Below are 19184 nucleotides of genomic sequence, written 5' to 3'. Positions count from 1 at the left end.
CTACTTGCAAGGGAAGAGGATTATGCTAGCATGTGTTTACATTCCACCTAAAACTGCTATTATGGAGCTTAAGAAAAATTTGGGAGAAGTAATCAGCTTTCAGCAAGGAATAATACTTAAAGGTGGGGACTGGAATTTGATTTGCAGAAGTCAAGATATATCAATGGAACATATAACAAAAGATGGTAGATTTCTGAAGACATTTTTGAAAATATTTGGTATGGAAGACATGAATTCAGTAGTAAGAATGCTGAGAGAATTTACATATTTCTCAAGGGACAGTAACTGGGCTAGGCTACACAGAAATTTAATTTTGCAGGAACATAGGCATTTAATTGAAAGCTTTGACACACATTCCTCTATTTCAAGTCATGCATCAGTAAAAAACTAAGATATAGATGCAGGGTAATGAATTAAAAATGGGGCACTGGTACTTCCACACATACCTGCTAAAAAGAAATGAATTTAAGGAATGGGTAGTGGGTATTATATAAAAGTTATTCAGGAAGATATAAATTTCTTCAGAAGTTATAGCTTTAGTGGGATAAAATGAAAGTGGAATTTAAGAATAGGGTTGAAATACAAGAAAGAGATATGGTTATGAAGTAACAGGAATTATTTAGAGGTGCTAAAAGGTTGAAGTTTTGCAGAGTAAGGGAAAATCACACAGAAAAAGAAGAGGCATAATTGCAGGGTGTTAAATAGAAAATAAGGGAGTATCTGGATAATTTGCATGAGTTTAGAAAGCTTGATGTTAAGCAACTGTTTTTTTTGAATAACTCCAGAGCACAAACACTTTAAACACAATGATTTAGGTAACAAAATGTGGAAGGAATTGTTGCCAAACTTAGGGAGCCTATAACAATAAAAATAACTAGAGATCCTGTGGAAGTGTTAGAGGTTTTTTGGAAATTTTATGAAAATTTGTATAAAGCAGTGAAATGTGGAAATCAAGAAAGAGCACCAATGGAAATATTTAAGGAAGACTTAAATATGCCAAGGTTAGAGGTTGATGAGGCTCAACAATTAACAGTTAGAATAGGAGAAGATGAGATAAAATGGAGATGAACAATCACTCTGCAGGAAAGACTCCAGGAATAGTTGATATTCCTGTGGAAGTTTGGAAAGTAGGAGGGAAGAAAGCGATAAATACTTAGAAGGGTTTGTTTAACTGTATTTTAAAAGAAAGAGAAGCACCAGCGTCCTGGTGGCTATAATACCTAAATACAGTAAAGACCCATTAGATGCAGTTCATATAGGCCCATCTATTTTAAACCAGAATTGTAAATTGTTTGTTTCTATAACAACTACAAGAATGGCAAAGATGTTGCCAAAATTGATAAACATGGATCAGTGCAGTTTTGTGGAGGGGAGGCAAACATTTGACAACGTTAATAGAACAGTGATCCAGAGGGAAGCAGAGTATAAGAAAATACTGCTGCTGTTGGTGGATCTTGATGGAGAGAAAGCATTCAACAGAGTAAGCTAGGATTTTATGAAGAGGGCAATAGAAGCATTAGTATTGCCTGATACAATAATAAGGTTAATTTGGAAGGATATATGATGGGTCTGAGGCAAAAATTAAAGTAGGAGGGTTAATTCCTGACACTGTGTCTGAACAGAGGAACCTGGCAGGGGTGTCCTCTTTCTTTGTTATTATTTGCTTTATATTTAGAGCCACTGGCAATGATAATAAGGGACTTGAAATTTCAAGGATATAATTGGTATGGTAATCAAGAGAAGGTGACTTTATTTGCAGACAATATTATTTAGTACCTGATAAAACCAGAAAAGGACATCTCAGTGTTGTGGAACATCTTCAGACAGTTTCAAGTCTTTTTCTGGATATAAAATTAATGAAAATAAGAAAGGCTATAGCTGTAAACTAGGTACCCACACATTTAGTGGCCCAAATATATAAGGGGGCATGATAAAATGAAGTATTTAAGAGTATGGGTTAAAATACTCTATTATGGCAGCTAAGGATATGAGAGAAGATTAAACAAAAGATAAAACAAAAACTGAGAAACTGAAGCTCTTGCTTATGAATATGGACAGCAGGATACAAGCAGTGAAAATGTTTTTAGTCCCTTTAGTTTAATATACAAGTCAGGCATATTCCAGAGGAGAAGCTGTGCACAGTAATAAAGACTTGAAATCTGGGAGTGGAAAAGGCACTTGTCAAGTGGGATAAGATGATCCTTCCAATAGAACAAGTTAGATTAGGATTACCTGATTTGAAGGAATATTTCTGAGCTACGCAGTTAAGGCTCATATACATAACACCAGCAGAAATCTATAACCCAAAGTGGAAAGGAATGATGATGAAGTGAGGAGGGTAAATTCAAGAAATAAGGAGAGAGTGGGATTTTGAATACAGATCCCTAATGAGAATAAGAACCACACAGAATATTATATTCTGTATAGCAGAATATATTCTAAGACCTAAACCAACACAAGAATAGAGAAAGGATATTTTGCCAGTGGGTGTGACTACAATTAGGGACACAGAAAATAGGCAACTGTGGCCCAGAATTTACTGGAGATAACTGGCAAAGGAACTAAGGTATTGGAAGCAAATATCTAGAGAGGGAAAGGTAATAGAATGTGAAGAAGCAAAGCAAACATTTGCACTGCAGTCTAGAGACTACCTTCCCTGTCAGGGATTGATATCTGATTACAGACAAAGAAAAGGGGAATGGGAAATCCTAAGTGAAAGACCTGCTATGGTAGAGTTTTTAATCAAATCTAGAACAGAAGCTGCTGTTAAATGGATAATTAATAGGGCATATAAATTACTGCACAATAACTATAGGAATTGATCAAAGGAGGTTAGAAAAGATTGGGAAGAGAGATTGGATAAGCAATTCACAAGGAAACAATGGGAGTTTATATATGTGGCTTTGAAATATGTAACAAAGTCTTGAAGATTTAGGATTTTTGCTTGGAAGTATTTGCATAGGTATTTTACACCCCAAGCAGACTCCAAATAGTTTTTCCTCAGGTAGATGGCAAATGTTGGAGATACCATTGGGAAGAAAAGAGGTAACTGGGACCATACATTTTGTGAATGAGATGAGTTGGTGGACTTTAAAAATCACCTATGGAGTACTCTGTCAGAAATATTGGGTGAGCAAATTGGTGTAATTAAGGAAATAATTTTTGAGCTGGGATACAGGATCTGAATTGCCTAGACATAGTAAGTCATTGTTAAGTTTAATTCTGATGACTGTCTAAAAAGCAATTACTAGAAAATGAAAATCAAAGACTCATCAATTGTATTTGAAGTACTGACTATTGTATTAGAGATAAAAGAATTGGAAATGGGATTTTTACAAATGGTAGGAGCAAATTACATAAAAATGAAATTGTGGGAACAATACATGCAGACTAATTTTTTGAAAGAGGAATGAGGTCTAAGGGAAAGCAAATATTGATCAATTTATGTAATGCTTAATTGATGATAAATATACAAAAGAATATATGTGATGTATAATGTCTGCAGCTGGGAATGTGTTAATAGACTTTGTTTTCTTTTGTACAAATGTATGCTTGCTATGTCTTAAGTGATAATTCAACAAAAGTGTTAAAAATAAAAAAAAAAAACTATTGCCCAGTTTTGTCAAGTCTTATGGGCCCTCCCAACAGATGACTATGCGCTAGCCTCATTATTACTATTTTATAAGGATATGCAACTAGTAACTGATGTAGAAGTTTTTCTCTAGCTTTATTTAATCTTTATAAGAGGATATTTTAACTCAAAATAGGAGTAAGAAATAACAGGAATAACCTGTTCATTATCTTCTGTTGTAACCTTCGATGTGTTATCTTTCCCTGCTTAAAGTATCATTTTGCCATTGTGCTTTTTAAGGTATATATATATATATATATATATATATATATATATATATATATATATATATATGACTTTAAGTCTGCTAACTGAAAGTTACTTTCTTCAGTAACTTGCCTTGAGGTGGAAGGTGCAGCTTCTTCCCCCAAAACACTGACACTAAAGCCTCTTCTATATCTTTACCTACAAAGGAAAGTTGTAAGCAAAAATCACATTCTGCTTTATTGTCTCTGTTATCAGTACAAACATGAGTTCAGTTCTTTTAGGTCGCTGTTCCTGTTCCTTGGTATAAGTGGATATAATTCTCGCACTTTTTCTTTTCTTTGCCTGTGTTGCCTTCTCACTACTAAGGGTATGTCAGAATAAAATATTTCATCAGTTTTACTCTCTTGTTTTATAAATACCTGCTACTGAGCATTTGCCTTTATTTGAAGTTTCTGCTTGATCCTAGCAGAAAAATGCTCAGAACTCTCCATTGTCCTGCTTATCTCACTTTTAGTAATCATAATGTTCTGAGAATCCTCACTTAGCTACCAGACATCTATTTTTGTATTAATTCCTGTGCTAATGCTTCTTGTAAGTCTTTGTGTTGGTATATTTTAACATATTTTTACTTCAGAGTTTCCTGTTAGTTCACCTTTAGTTCTCTTATTGCCATGTCTTCCATTTTTTACATTTCTGTTATGTAATCAAGGAGATATGCATTTGATAACCCTGATAACCAACATGATCCTTTTTGCTTCTAAACACAACCAAATTCCATACAATTTTGTAGCTTCTGTGCCAGCTTTCTTCTTTTGGTTTTGATTCTGGATCTGTGTATGAGTGGCACTGTCTTGCTTTCCACCCATTTAATTATTGTGTCAAACTACTGTTCTATTTCTTTTCATGTGTGTCTGCCTGCTATACTTTGTGAATTTTCCTTCCTCCCACATCTTTCACAATGGGGAAAGCATTTCCTAATATTGCACAATGATTTTGATCAGGAGTTGCAGCCACAGGATGTAACATACTTCCTTAAACTGTTTGAACTTCTGCATGTGAGAGTGAATGTTTTCTATCACCATGAATGCATTTTATCTCCATTTCTTGCTATTACTAATCTGATGCTTACATGCCAGGGGCCCCTTGACAACAGTAATCACATTTCCAGAGTCTAGGAGAGCTTGAACATCCTTTCCCTCTAGAAATACAATACCCTCACCAGCTAAGTTATAACAGTTTCACAGTGCATACTCAGTTATTTCAGCTGCAGTCTTGTCACACTCCATAGGAATAATGTTATTTTTAGCATGAATTTCAGTTTTTACATTTCCCTTCCCATTATTCCCTCCAATATTAGTAGCACAGAACTTAGCAATGTGACTCTCTCCACATTTAAAACAAATTAGCACATTACTTACTGCTTGTTGCTTCACAAAAGATGGTACATTTCCTGCTGCAGTTTTATACTTAGAAGCAGGCAGTTCAGTTTTAAACATTGTGACATTAACTAATTTGCATTCTAATAATGATACTAGCATATCAGAGTTTTTGGGATCACATTGCAATACCTCTTTTATTATATTTCTAACTGCAGCACTTTTGAACCTGTACACAACTACAGTATCTAAAAACTTCAATTTATCAGTGCTGTTAGGTTCAAGCTAAAAATACTCTGTACTTCAGAAGTCATACCAGTTTTGTCCAAGAGTTCTTTCTTAAGGTTGTTATAGTCCAGGTAATCAGTACCTTCCATGTCCATATGTTTTCAGTGCCTCTCCTGTCAGCTAGGATTACAGAACCTTTGCTCAATCTGCTTGTTTTCAGTTTGCTGTGGTGTCATAAGTGCTCAAACGTCAGTAAGTAAGACCCCAGGCTATCCTTCCTAGCTAGTCTGCTCATAGACTGCACCGGCTTGATATTAGTACGGCTTGGTATTAGTAGATATGTTGAGCAGCATAATTGAGTTTTTATAGTGGCACCAGCTTCTGGTCACTCCCCATAATTTTTACAAGTCTTTTTAGTACCTCGTCTATGACTGTTATTATACCAGAAACACAGCCAGTGTAGTGCTGTAAGGAATTAGTAGCCTAAGTATGGTTTGCACTTGATAGCAGAAATACTGCAAGGTTCTGAAGATTGGAAAATCTCTAGCCATCTACCATAAACACACCACAAGTGTAAGTCCAATTAGGCACTGGAGGTAGGACTGCTGTAAAACGCAAGTGTAGAACTGCTCATGTGGATTATGTTTCCAGGAAACAGTATTAAAGTCTGTAACAGCTTTTACCATTACATGCTGTCTTAAAGACGTCACAGGCAGAAGAACTTGGCAAAGACACAATCACACCTCTAAACTCCAGATATTTCTTTCAAGTTGAGAAATGACCTTCTTGATTGTAGCCCCCAGGCCATTTCCTTTTTGTACAGCATCAACTTGTAATTAAATCATTGGTATGTAGTTAATCCATGGTTGTTTCTGACTACAGGTTTTTGAGAATATTCCTACACTTCACACTGTAGTGCACATTTAAAGGCATATAGGCACATACACGTTCTCTATAACCAATATGTTAATATAGCTATAGTTACATCTGTCTCTCTATGCATATATTAGCGACAGTCAGTATCTGTGTTAAACGGTAGTCTTACTGCTTGTTCAGGTAATTAGTTATAGCAAAGCATGTAAATGTTGAGTGTTTTTGCTCAAATAGAAAAGTTAAGATATTTTTATTTAGGTAAGTGGAAGTGGGTTGGGTGTATGTATGAGTGTTTACTGGCTGGGGTCAGTGTAAGGTCTAGGTAAGGAGATAGATTTTGAGTTGTGTGTGTGGGTGTATGAGCTTGCACGTGTGTGCGTGATGGGTGCGAGTGTTTTTGAGTTAGTATTAGAGTAAAGGCTAGGTAAGATAAGTAGAGATTTTGTGGTGTGTTTGTGTGTGTGAGTGAATGCTTCGGAGAGTGGGGGTTAATCTGAACATTTTGCGGTGTGTGTTTGGGAGACTATTGAATGGCAATTTGACACTGTGGTGATTAATGTTTTTGACCGTGTGTGCAAGTAATTACAGGTTAGGGCTAGAGTAAGGGTTAGGTTAGTGGATACATTTTGTGTTGTGTGTGCTTGATGGTGCATGTTTGTTTGTTTACATCTGATTGATTGTCTTGTGTAGTAGTACTGTTATGGGAAAGTGGTTTTCATAAGTTAATGAGGAGGGTTAGGGTTGGGGTAGGGCAGTGTTACGGTTAGCATATATAAGTAAAGTGAGATAGTGGGTGAAAACCCCTATACCTAAAAGTACCACTTTTCAGGCAAATTTGGTCTGACATTTCTAGCAGGGATTTGCTTTTAGTGACTGGGAAAGGAACTTATTTGTTTTCCTTTTTTGATAGCTTGATGTTTGATTTGCTGTATTTTTATTGGGGGAAGGGGAAGTTTGTTTTCAGTGTACTAGCATCCTTGTATTCTGCTTTAATGCTTGTGCACTTTAATGTAGTTTCATGCAATGTATATAAATGTAAGTGCACACAAACACACACACGCACATAATGTGTAAATATGTAGACTTTTTTAGTGTAATTGATTTGCTTCAACTCTATAGCATAGTATAAATATATAGAATTGTTAGTGTACTTGGATTTGATTTAAATTTTACAGTACATGTATCCTGGTATATAAATATATATATATATATATATATATATATATATATGTGTGTGTGTGTGTGTGTGTGTATATATGTATATATATATATATATATATATATATATATATATATATACATATATACATATATACATATATATTGTTTAGCTTACTTGGATTTATTTTAAATTTTAGTGTAAGTATGTATTTTTTTGTTTTGTTTTATTGTTTCTCGTAAATTGCTCAGAACTGTATCAGTTTTTGAATTGTGCTATAATGTTTTTGAGACTTTTTACTTAATATTTATATTTCTTGACTAAAAATAATAAAAAAAAAAACTATCTTTCCTTTTCATTACCTACACTATTCTGAAAGTGTTTATCCAACTGTTTCAGAGTCAGTACTGCAAATGAAAGAAAGAGAGAGAGAAAGATGAGTACCAGGAATGTCAAAATAATATTTATTCATTATTTATATGTTTTTCTTCCAGGTTATGCTTTATGATGATAAACGGTTTATCTGTGGTGCAGTTCTTATTCACCACAACTGGGTCCTCACAGCTGCTCACTGCTTGAAAGAACTTGGAAGTTTTCGAGTAAAACTGGGTATGAAACATCTAATAGAGATTACCCCAGTAAAGCTTTAATAAATTGTATAATTATTGTTATCATACCAGTGAAATATGACAGCATGCATAGAAATTCTGAAAGGGTAGACTGCAGAGAAGTGTTTTCTTTTTTCTGGTTTTGCCCCCATGCCTGCTGACCAGCAGATCATCTGTAGGTCAATCAACCTACTGATTCCCTCACCAAACAGCCATCGGGGTGAGTCACATTTTTTCAGTTTTTCTCCTGGTCCTAATATACATGCACTCATCAAGGTGCCAGGGACATAACATACAGTGGGCTGTCTGTGGACTACACCACTCATTCCACAATGCCCTCAGGTAGCCTTGCCTGTCTTCCCCTTGTCCACTCTCCACTGCAGAGATTGCACTGTTTTGTTTGCCTCTGAATGCATGCAAACCCCACCTCCCCCAGGAGAGGCAAGTGCACCATACCCCTTCACTCATTTCCCTCTCTGACTGGCCCCTCCACTGCCAGTGATACTAATCATACTCCAGTAACCTGGGCTGGGGTTACAATCTATCCCTCTGCATCACAAAACCAGAGTACAGTGCAAAGAAGTTATCTAGGGTTCCATGGAGGAAACATTGACAGCAGTATTTTAGTTATTGTTAATGTAGTTTACATTTCTAGAACTTGCCTTTGCTGGTTTGGACAGCTGAAAGTAGTCTTATTGTATATTTACTTTTCACAGGCTACTGTTAATGGGTTTTAATGACGTATTGCTTTTAGTATTAGTTTGTTTTTTAGAATATGTTTTCATTAAGGTATTTTAAGAACTGTAATTCACACTTTGATATGTTTGCTGAAATGTTAGCAGTACTGTAAGGTACAGTATGACACTTAGTAAGGAAAAATTATTATGTAAATATAATCTTTCATATAACACTATTCACTTGTCCCACTTATTGAAGGAATTAAGATTATTGCTATAATTATCTAAACCATAAAATAACATAAGGATCAATATCATCCTGAGTTTATTCTTTTATAATATGCAACATTGTAGGTTGTGTTCTAACCGGTATTCATGGACAGGTTGCATAGTGCATGAAGCAGTTTCTGCTGCTTAGAATAATAGGCATGAGGGTTCCATTTCATAGCCAGCATGTTGCCCGGTAACATTGATCTGCACTACTGACTAGTCAGGGTTAAATATGCCACATGTAAATGTACTCTGCAGGCATGACCTAATTAAATTACGACCTTGTGCTTCTCTCTGCAATCTTTTGCACAGTAGATTTGCATACTGTGCCAGTTCATAGGCTTCCACAATACGCAAGCACTGTGCATGACAGTGCATAAAATGCATACATGTGCATAGTTAAGTCTCATATCTATGCATTCTTATTGAAAATCAATGCAGGGTGATGCAGATCAGCAAAGATTGCCAATCCAGGGAAGGAGTGTGTGAATTTGCACGCAAGTGCATGTCAGTGTGCCTCTGTGTGTGATGGATGGAGGTGGGATATTGTGGATATATCTGATAAGGTACCATGAGTGAATGTGCATGACTGCTTAGTATGATTGCTTCTATGTGTGTTTGTGTATGTTTGTCTGCTGTATGATGCTGATATGGAAGGGGAGATAAAAGATGCAACAAGTAGTCAAGGAGCCTGAATCCTCACCACTGACACTGGAGAGAGACGTACACTTGGAGCAAAAATGGATACATCCATTATCACTCTCTGTGTGAAACCAGTGGTTCATGTCCCTGTTCTAAGTAGCTGACACACACACACACACACACACACACACACACACACACACTGTTTGAGATTTGATTTGCATACACACACACACACACACACACACACACACACACACACACACACACACACACACACACACACACACACACACACACACACACACACACACACACACACACACACACACACACTGCTGGGAAAGGCTGGCATAGGTTTACTAGCTATGCCCCCTTCTGCCCGGACTATAAAGTAGTTACTGCCACCAGACACTCCCAATTCAGCTACTCTAAAGCTGTTACAAGGGTGCCAAATTATACTGAGTGAAGTTGATATTAATATGAATGTTAGTTTGACAAATGCAGTAAGGCTCTCAGGAGTGGCCACAGAGTCACCAAACAGATATGAATACTCTCAAAGCTTAAAATATTCTCTAAAGGACCATTCACAATAAAAAGTTTAAATATATTTAATATTGTCTTTGAAAGCGCTTAGTCAGTTCAAGTTGCTGTATTTATGATTCTTCATTTATTCATTTGTGGACCAATAAAGGTTTTGTGAGTTACCTGTTACGTTACCTTAGTGCCTTTTTGTTTACTAGTTGTTCTACACTCTTGGAGCTTTGTTTAGTTGTTGTATTGGCACTTGGTAACAACACAGGTGTGTATCACTCAAACCTGTATACTCTAGTGACCCCTTTTCCAGGGTTGACTTTTTTTGTGAAGGAATACTATTCAGTGATTTACTCCTTGTGGTTGTGACAACCAGTATATGCTGCTATCGTTTTCTCACCATTGCTCTTACCTTTGATGTGAGCTGAATAGCTACTGAGGTTAATTATTGACTTTTTATCTGGTTGTCGAGTTTGCTAACCTGCCTGCATTATTATTATTGGATTTACCTGCATTATCACTATTGGATTTACTAGTAAAGCCTTGTCCTTGGTTTGAGCTGAACAGCTACAAAGGTTAAACAACGTTTGTACTGCCTTAGCGTTTTGCCACATCAGAACGGACTGCAGGAGGTTGTATTTTTTTAACATCGTTTTATTATAAAAAGACTTAATTTTCATGTTGGTCACAATTTATGATATAGACTGGTTTGTTTTTTGGAACACTAACAACTTGGACTTTTAAAACTGAAGCGTACTGCTTTAATTTTAAGCACGCTTTGAGAGACTGTTTTTCTGGTGCACGTCGACCATGCCTCTTTTGGCTTTGGCTGTCTTGTTACTGCTACTATGTGTTATGAGTTCCACTTCCATTGGTACTGTTATTATTAAAGGAAGCAATGGCTTTGTATGTTTACTGGGCTACTGGCTGTTAGGAGCCATTGCTACTTTTTCTTTTGAGCTACCCTGTTGGCGGAAACTTAACGGACTATATTACTACACAGCTTTTGTTTCCTTCAAGGAGAAAGTCCTCGGTGGTTCCCTCGAAGCTTTTGACTTTAATGAGACAATAATGAACTGTTTTTGAAGAACTTTTACCACCTGATATTAAGGTTTGCAACATTCTTGTCTTTAGCCTTGTAATTTTCAAAGAGAATGCATTTTACTGGACTGACTTCTGCATTTATTTTATTGTAATTTGATTAACAATATTTTGAAGCAAAGCAGCTTCCAATTTTGACTACACTGTAGTTTGGTCATACAACCACTGAGTTAGCTCAGGGGGTTACAACAATATGATTTTAATATTGTTTTATTTGCTTGATTTGTGAGCATTTTTATGTTTATTTTAAACAATTGAACAGAATTGATGAACAACAATTTTTCCATGACTTTTGAATAAGTTTTATTCATTTGTAAACTCGATATACTGAATGGTGTGGATTTTTTTACACTTTTTCAAGGGTTTTTTTTTTGGTATTGTTTTTGATTATATTAACTTATAAACTTCTATAGAGTAGTTTCACTACTATCACAGTTTTGTCATGTTTTCACATATATAACAGACTAGTGGATTTGTGACTTGGACTAGTGCATTTGTTAACATACTTGCTTTGTGATTTTTTGAGATAGATATTGTTACACCCTGACAATATGAAATTTAATATTTTTCATTATTACTATTTTCTGATTTTATTTTATTATTTTCTACCTCATTTTACTAATACTATTGGTTCTTGTGGATTTAACCAATAGGGTGTTTATTTTTACTACTATTACTCATTTAGATCTGAGGTTAAACATTTAAAAGTGGACAGGAAAAGTTCATTTTTTTACATACATTTTTTACACTTTTTTTCATTTTTTTTCCTATAGATATATTTTTATTTATGATGGAACACTTAATGATCCAATGTATGAACATCTCCAGACAGATTATCACATTACTGCAGGCAAACAAAACTGCAGAATGTAATATTCAAGATGTTAGCTTAAGAGACACACAGGTGGAACTGTTTACTATGCACACACCACCAGTGTCCAATGCTGACAGACAAGTGAATACTGAGACACTTGGACGGGAAAGGAACAATACCCACCAGGGAGACAATAACAACAGTAGAGGAAGGGTTGTTACTAACAACATTCCTATAGGACCAATGTTTGATATGGAGAACTTCTTGGTGCCCCCTGTATTAGGTGACTCTTTTAGATCAGAAAATCTTGGGACATTAAATTCACAGGTATTTAAATTTGAGAAGCTAGCCAAAAAATACAAATCACTTCAGATGGACAGTGTTTTTTAGAGCGCTCACTAGAACTTAACCAAGTACCCAAAGGTCTGAGAGTATATAGGATCCCAATGGGAATTGAGGCAAACACTGAGGCATACAAAAATATGTTGGAACTTTTTGACAGAACTGGGATGGATTTAATGAGAATTATCATTAGAGACAATAATAATAGATTAAGTGTTTTAAAAAATGAATTACTTATTCTCAAGCAGAGTATTACCAATGACTTGCTTTTTGAAAGTAACAAAGGTAGATTAGATAGAATCACAACTGAACTTGATAGATATGTTAAAACAAGTATGGAAAGAAAACAAAAGAAGCTATTAAGGGATACTACTGAATATAAAGAGAAAAAAGCTTACCCCTTACCCAATACGACTAGGGATGTCCAATATGATGGGGATGTAAGGAGAAATACAATGTTAACTGAGGAGGAGGGGGTAACTGATGAGATACATTTTGGGATAGAGGAGGAAGAAGAGTTTTATTTAGAAAATCAACCTCCGTTAAGACGGTCAGACAGATTGAAGAACCGAGACAACCCACGAGACCAGGAGGTTCAGAGACCACCTCAGGGACCAGGACGGTACACAGGGAACAATTGGAGTGGTGGGCGACAGAAGAGGAACAACCCGAATTTGAACCCCACTTTCCACAACACCAGCAATTGGCGCAACAGATGAATGACAACATTGACAACATTCCCAGTATTTTTTTACCTACTGATTCTCCTGTGTCTTGTTTTAATTCACCTACTGATTTATGTCAACATTCTCCCACCAGTATGTTAAATTCACCTTTGGCTAACATTACTAAGGAGGGTCCTATTATTTTAGGTGACAGCTCCTTTTACGTTTACAACTTTTCTAGTTTGGAGATTATGGACAGTCACATTAGCTTATTGAAAAAAGTTTTTTTTTGTTCCTGATTTCAAATATGACATCAGTAAGGTTCTTATTAACTTAAAGCTCTTTACAAGAAAACTGAATTTAAAAGTATTTTTTAGTACCAAACACAGGACTGACAGTGAAGCTCAATTATTTATAATTAGAAGAAGTAGCACATTTATACCCCCACACCGTCCTGCTGTGTTGGCTTTTGAACGTTTATGTACAACACAAATTATGTGACTTTTTGACAATAGACAGATAATACGTGACAACAACATAACATCTGCAGAATTATTTTGCTTAAAGGAACCTTCTGTTAACAAGGACTATAGGGTTATGAAACCGGACAAAGGTGGAGGAGTGGTTATTATGACCAACACTGATTATTTAACGCAGATGCAGAATATTCTAAACGATTCCAACACATATGAGTTAGCTTCCAAATTTGATGTCCAGAAGGCATACACGAAAATAGACTGGATGCTTTATGAGTTGCTATGTGAAGGTATTATAGATGCTGAGGAATATAAATATTTATTGGTAGAACATCCGGTCATGCCCACCATTTTCGGCATACCCAAAATTCACAAAAATTTAGTTAATCCACCTTTTAGACCCATAGTTGCAGCCAGACGATCAAAAACTGAACCTCTAGCTTCCTACATAGATATTATGACTAAGGACACCTTGGAGAGGTTGTCATATATCTTAAAAGATTTGTGGCACTGTTTGGACTGCCTCAGAACTTTGACTTATGATGATCTGGGGGATTTCTTGTTGGTTACTATTGATGTTATCAATTTATTTTCAGTGATTCCCCATGATTGTGGGCTCGACTGGTTTAGGAAGAGCTTGGGCAAACATACCAATTTGCACCAGACGAAGAAGGACCTATTGGTGGATCTGCTGCAAATGGTACTGGAGAACAATTTTGTAGGTTTTGAGGATGAGTATTACAGACATTCCACAGGGGTAGTTATGGGTGCTAAATGTGCATCCATTTATGCCAACCTCGTTTTAGCTGAATGGGAAGACCAGTTTGTGTTGACATCTGATTATAAGGCTAAGATGCCTATTTATTTTAGATTTTTGGATGATATTTTGCTTTTTTTAAAGGCACACTTGACGAACTGGAAGAATTTATTTTTTATTTGAACAACACGACTACATTCTTAAAATTTACACACAAGGTTGGCAAGATGAGTATTGGTTATCTGGATTTACAATTATATATTAAAAATGGTAAAATAGAATCAAGATTATACAGAAAGAAAACTTATAGCAATTCATTTCTACACTACAGTAGTTGTCACCCTGCCTATGTAAAGAGGAATGTTGTTAACGGCCAAATGATCAGGTTGTCCCGTATTATTAGTGAGGACGATGTCTTTACAGTTGAATTGGACATATTGAAGGGTTTATTTGTCCAAAGAGGTTATCCCTTTGATATACTTTTGCCACTTCAACATGAAATATTTAGAAGAAGGTCTACTGACTTTGTTCCAATTTTGCATGATACACACAGGTTATGTGATAAAGTCATTAACCACAAAGAAGTGCCTGACAGAAAAAATATGCCAACAGGAATGGTATTACAACACAATAGGTTAGCACCTGAAGTTAAAGATGTTATTTATGGTGCTTGGGAAAGCCTTATCCCTGCAGACTTACACAACATACTTGGTACGTGTCCCACTTTTATTAATAGTAGAGGTTTAAATTTAAAAGACCTACTTGAGAAGACCCCTAGATCCTTTGGACAAAGACCAGCTACAATGGCCAAATGTGGAAATTGTAAGGCCTGTAAATTTATTAATGATGGTCCCTATGTTTGTCTAGGTAGTTTTAAGAGAACTTTGAAGAGCCCTGGTTACTGCAACTTTAATATGAGCATGGTCATTTATGCTGCCACCTGTTTATCTTGCCCAGCGTTCTATATAGGTATGATGACCAGGAAGTTGAGACAAAGAATATTAGAACATTATAGGGACATAAAAAATAAGAAAACCACTAACTCATTGTATGTAAACATGAACCACTGTTCAAACTTTAAAAAGTTTATTTTTTTTGTTATTGACAGGCTATATACAAAGAACTTTGGGGGGGACTTTAAAACTATGTTGGAAATAAGGGAATGTCTTTGGCAACTGAGAGTTGATGCCAGCAATGCCCCTGGTATCAACGATGCACTATCCCTAGCATGTATTTTAAGATACAAGGCAGCTTGTATATAACATATAACTATGTAAATTTAAATTCAAATATTTTAACAGATATGTTTTCTTTTCTATATGGAATGTTTATTATTGCACAAACTGTTTTTTTCTGATGTTTTATTTTGTTTTTTTTTATTTATTCTGGGTAACTAATATTTATTTGAGACTCTAGCAAACAAGGTATTGTTGAGTAGGATTTTAAGATTTGGTGAACAGGAATTTTAGGGGATAATTGTTTAATTAACTACTCTCCTACTTTTTCATCATTGATTAATTAAGTTTTAATTAACAGCTGTATTTAAAGGTTGTTTTCACTGAAGTTAACTGACTCTGAAAATGCCCATGAGGGTGAAAGCGCTTAGTCAGTTCAAGTTGCTGTATTTATGATTCTTCATTTATTCATTTGTGGACCAATAAAGGTTTTGTGAGTTACCTGTTACGTTACCTTAGTGCCTTTTTGTTTACTAGTTGTTCTACACTCTTGGAGCTTTACTAGTTATGCCCCCTTCTGCCCAGACTATAAAGTAGTTACTGCCACCAGACACTCCCAATTCAGCTACTCTAAAGCTGTTACAAGGGTGCCAAATTATACTGAGTGAAGTTGATATTAATATGAATGTTAGTTTGACAAATGCAGTAAGGCTCTCAGGAGTGGCCACAGAGTCACCAAACAGATATGAGTACTCTCAAAGCTTAAAATATTCTCTAAAGGACCAGTCACAATAAAAAGTTTAAATATATTTAATGTTGTCTTTCGGCTTTTCCCGGTTAGGGGTCACCACAGCGGAACTCCGGTCCGCTAATGATTGGCAGTAGATTTTCACGGTGTCGAGTTGCCAGCTCGATGCCCAACCTTCAACAAAGGCCCGCCCATTCACGCATGTCTTTCGGAAAGCCACTCCACCCGCTGGGAGGACATGCAGACTCCATACAGAAGGCACTCACCGCACACTAGCTGAGAATCGAACGGGAGAACCTCTTGCTGTGAGGCAACAATGCTACCGCTGCACAACCGCAGATTACAAGAACATGAAAATATTACATATATATTTACAATAAACAGAGTTTCAACCACAAATGTTAAAATAACACAGATGAATAGATTCACACAGATACAAAAAACAATACTTAACTAATCTCATTATATTTTTCCTGACTAATCTAAAGATTTACTATTCCCTGGTCTCTTACTAGAGCAAGGCAAGATAAAGTGGGTGAGTGATCCTTCTATGTCAGGTTTCCAAATCAGAGTGCTATGAGATTTCAGTCTCAACTAGTATTAAGCATTATTTTAGTGATGGAGTCCAGAGTAACATCACATACATCTGGTCATCTAACATCTAGTTCCCATGCAACCCCCAATTTCTAAAACCTGCCAGGATTTAGCATCAATTTGTCAGTAATACACACATACACACACACACACACACACACACACACACACACACACACACACACACACACACACACACACACACACACACACACCCTTGCTAAGATATGCTGCAGCTCCTGGAAGTCATAAAACCTTACAACACTTTCACTCTTCCTACAGGAGCTAATAAACCATACTTCTTACAGACATTGCCTCTCTGGTTTCATTCAAAACTGTGAGATAACATCTTTATGGCCTAGATCCAGTGATATAATTTCTTACTATTTTTAAAGTTTGAGATTAACCTCTTCTCTTCCAGTATCCTTTGTTAAAACATATACATTTAAACAGTTACAGTACAGTACAGTCTGATATACATATATATTTCTTTTCTGTCCAACAGGGCACACTGTTGATATATTTTTAACACAAGAAACTTTACAAATCCATTTTCAACACAAGCATCTGTACAACTCAGTTCAATATACAAATAGTGGATAATTCTTTACAAAATTCCAGCTAGCTGTCCTGGCATATGTTACACATCCACTGCCCTACTTCTTCTGGTATAATTGGCAATACCTCACATTGTCACATATGTCTCTGTGTATGTATGTCACTGTGTTTCTTGTCTGAGTGACTGCATGTCTAAGCAGGTGTGTGTGTGTCTGGGAGGTATGTACATGTGTATGCTTGTTGTCTGCATTGTTTCAAAGGGAAAGTAGAGTAGAGTAGAGCTGAGAGCAAACTAGCAGCTCTGCTATACTTAGCCTCCCCTATTAAATAGCTATTGTGGTAGGGTATATTTTGCATGTTGTGCTGTGCATGTGTGCGTATGTGCATGCATGTGTACGTGCATGTGCACGTGTGTGCATGCTTATGTGTCTGCTTGCGTGTGTGTGTGTGTGTGTGTGTGTGTGTGTGTGTGTACATGTGTGCGTGTGTCTGTGTATTTATGTGTGTGTGTGTCCTGAGATGGATTTTACCCCTTACAGGGTTGCTTTTTTCTGCTTTTTACACTCTGAGTTCTGTGTTAAGCATTTGCTTTCCCATTTCTCTGAAACAGCTTAACTAGATAATCTGAGATTGAATTTTTAGTGCATTGTGGAGTATGATTCAAAAACAGTACTGAGATTATTAACATGAGGGTTGTGGACAGTGTGGCATTGGTATTCAAGATATCGGGATTAATATTATTATTTTATATGGCATGTGGACAGAAAGGAAATACACACCTCTATTGTTGAGATTATTATTTAAACATAAGATGGGGACAGGGTAGGGTTAGACACCCCCAGATTAGGATTCTTTACACTGTGCATATGAACACTGTGGAGTGGGGCAGTCCTGTGCTGGGATAATTATTTACTTGTGGTTTGTGGAACTTATGGTATTGCTATTCTATGTACTGTGATTCTTTACATGTGATGTGGAATTTTTTGGATTAGGCATCCCTCCATTGCAGTTTTTAACATATGACATGCAAACATTCTGGAAAAGGGTACTTTAGTATTGTAATTATTATTTACATGTGGCACATACACATTGTAGGAAATATTGCATGTGGACCAGGTAAGATTGGGTATCCCCATTCATGGGATCATTATTTACATGTTTGATGGGGGCATTGTGATAACTGGTACCTCCCACTGCTGTTATTGTTTACATGTTTAATGTAAATATTATATGATTAGGCATCTCCAGTACAGTGTACAGTGATTATTGCCTGCATGTTGGATGTGAACAGGGTGAGACTAATCACACATATGTATGGTATTAATTTACTTGTAAACACTATAGAATTAGACACCTACATTGTTGGGGTTATTTACACATGAATGGTGTGGGATTAGGCACTCACACTGTTGGGATTATTTGTATGTGAACAGCGTCAGTTTAGGCACCATCTGTGTTGGCATTATTATTCATGTGTCATTTTGTCAATAGGATTATGGATCCACAGTGTAGTGATTGCTATTTACATGTGGTTTATGGAATATATGATACTCTGCACCTCCAGTGTTACAATTGTTTACACATGGGATTAAGTACCATCATTACCATTATTTTCATTCATATGGATCACATGGAGAATGTGAAAAGGACAGTGTGGATTAGGCACCGTAATGCTTAAATTATTATTTACACATGGGATGTGGTAGTCTGGGATTAACCTCCAACAGTACTTGATTTACTTTAATAGTA

The 19184-nt window shown here is 36.2% G+C and overlaps 1 protein-coding gene across 1 annotated transcript in view; it reads left to right on the top strand.

Moving 5' to 3' along the window:
- The window catches only part of PROC (protein C, inactivator of coagulation factors Va and VIIIa), a 216663-nt gene that overhangs the window by 176541 nt on the left and 20938 nt on the right, over positions 1 to 19184 (top strand). Inside the window, exon 8 of the mRNA XM_044070580.1 lies at positions 7969 to 8083. Within this exon, the coding sequence (XP_043926515.1) occupies positions 7969 to 8083 (115 nt within the window). The remainder of the gene's footprint in view (positions 1 to 7968; positions 8084 to 19184) is intronic.

Source organism: Protopterus annectens, chromosome 4.part1 (assembly GCF_019279795.1).
Source record: "Protopterus annectens isolate FY-2018-M chromosome 4.part1, PAN1.0, whole genome shotgun sequence".
Classification (NCBI taxonomy): domain Eukaryota; kingdom Metazoa; phylum Chordata; order Ceratodontiformes; family Protopteridae; genus Protopterus; species Protopterus annectens.
The sequence above is the reverse complement of the archived record's forward strand: the minus strand, read 5'-3'. Positions and strand labels throughout refer to the sequence as shown.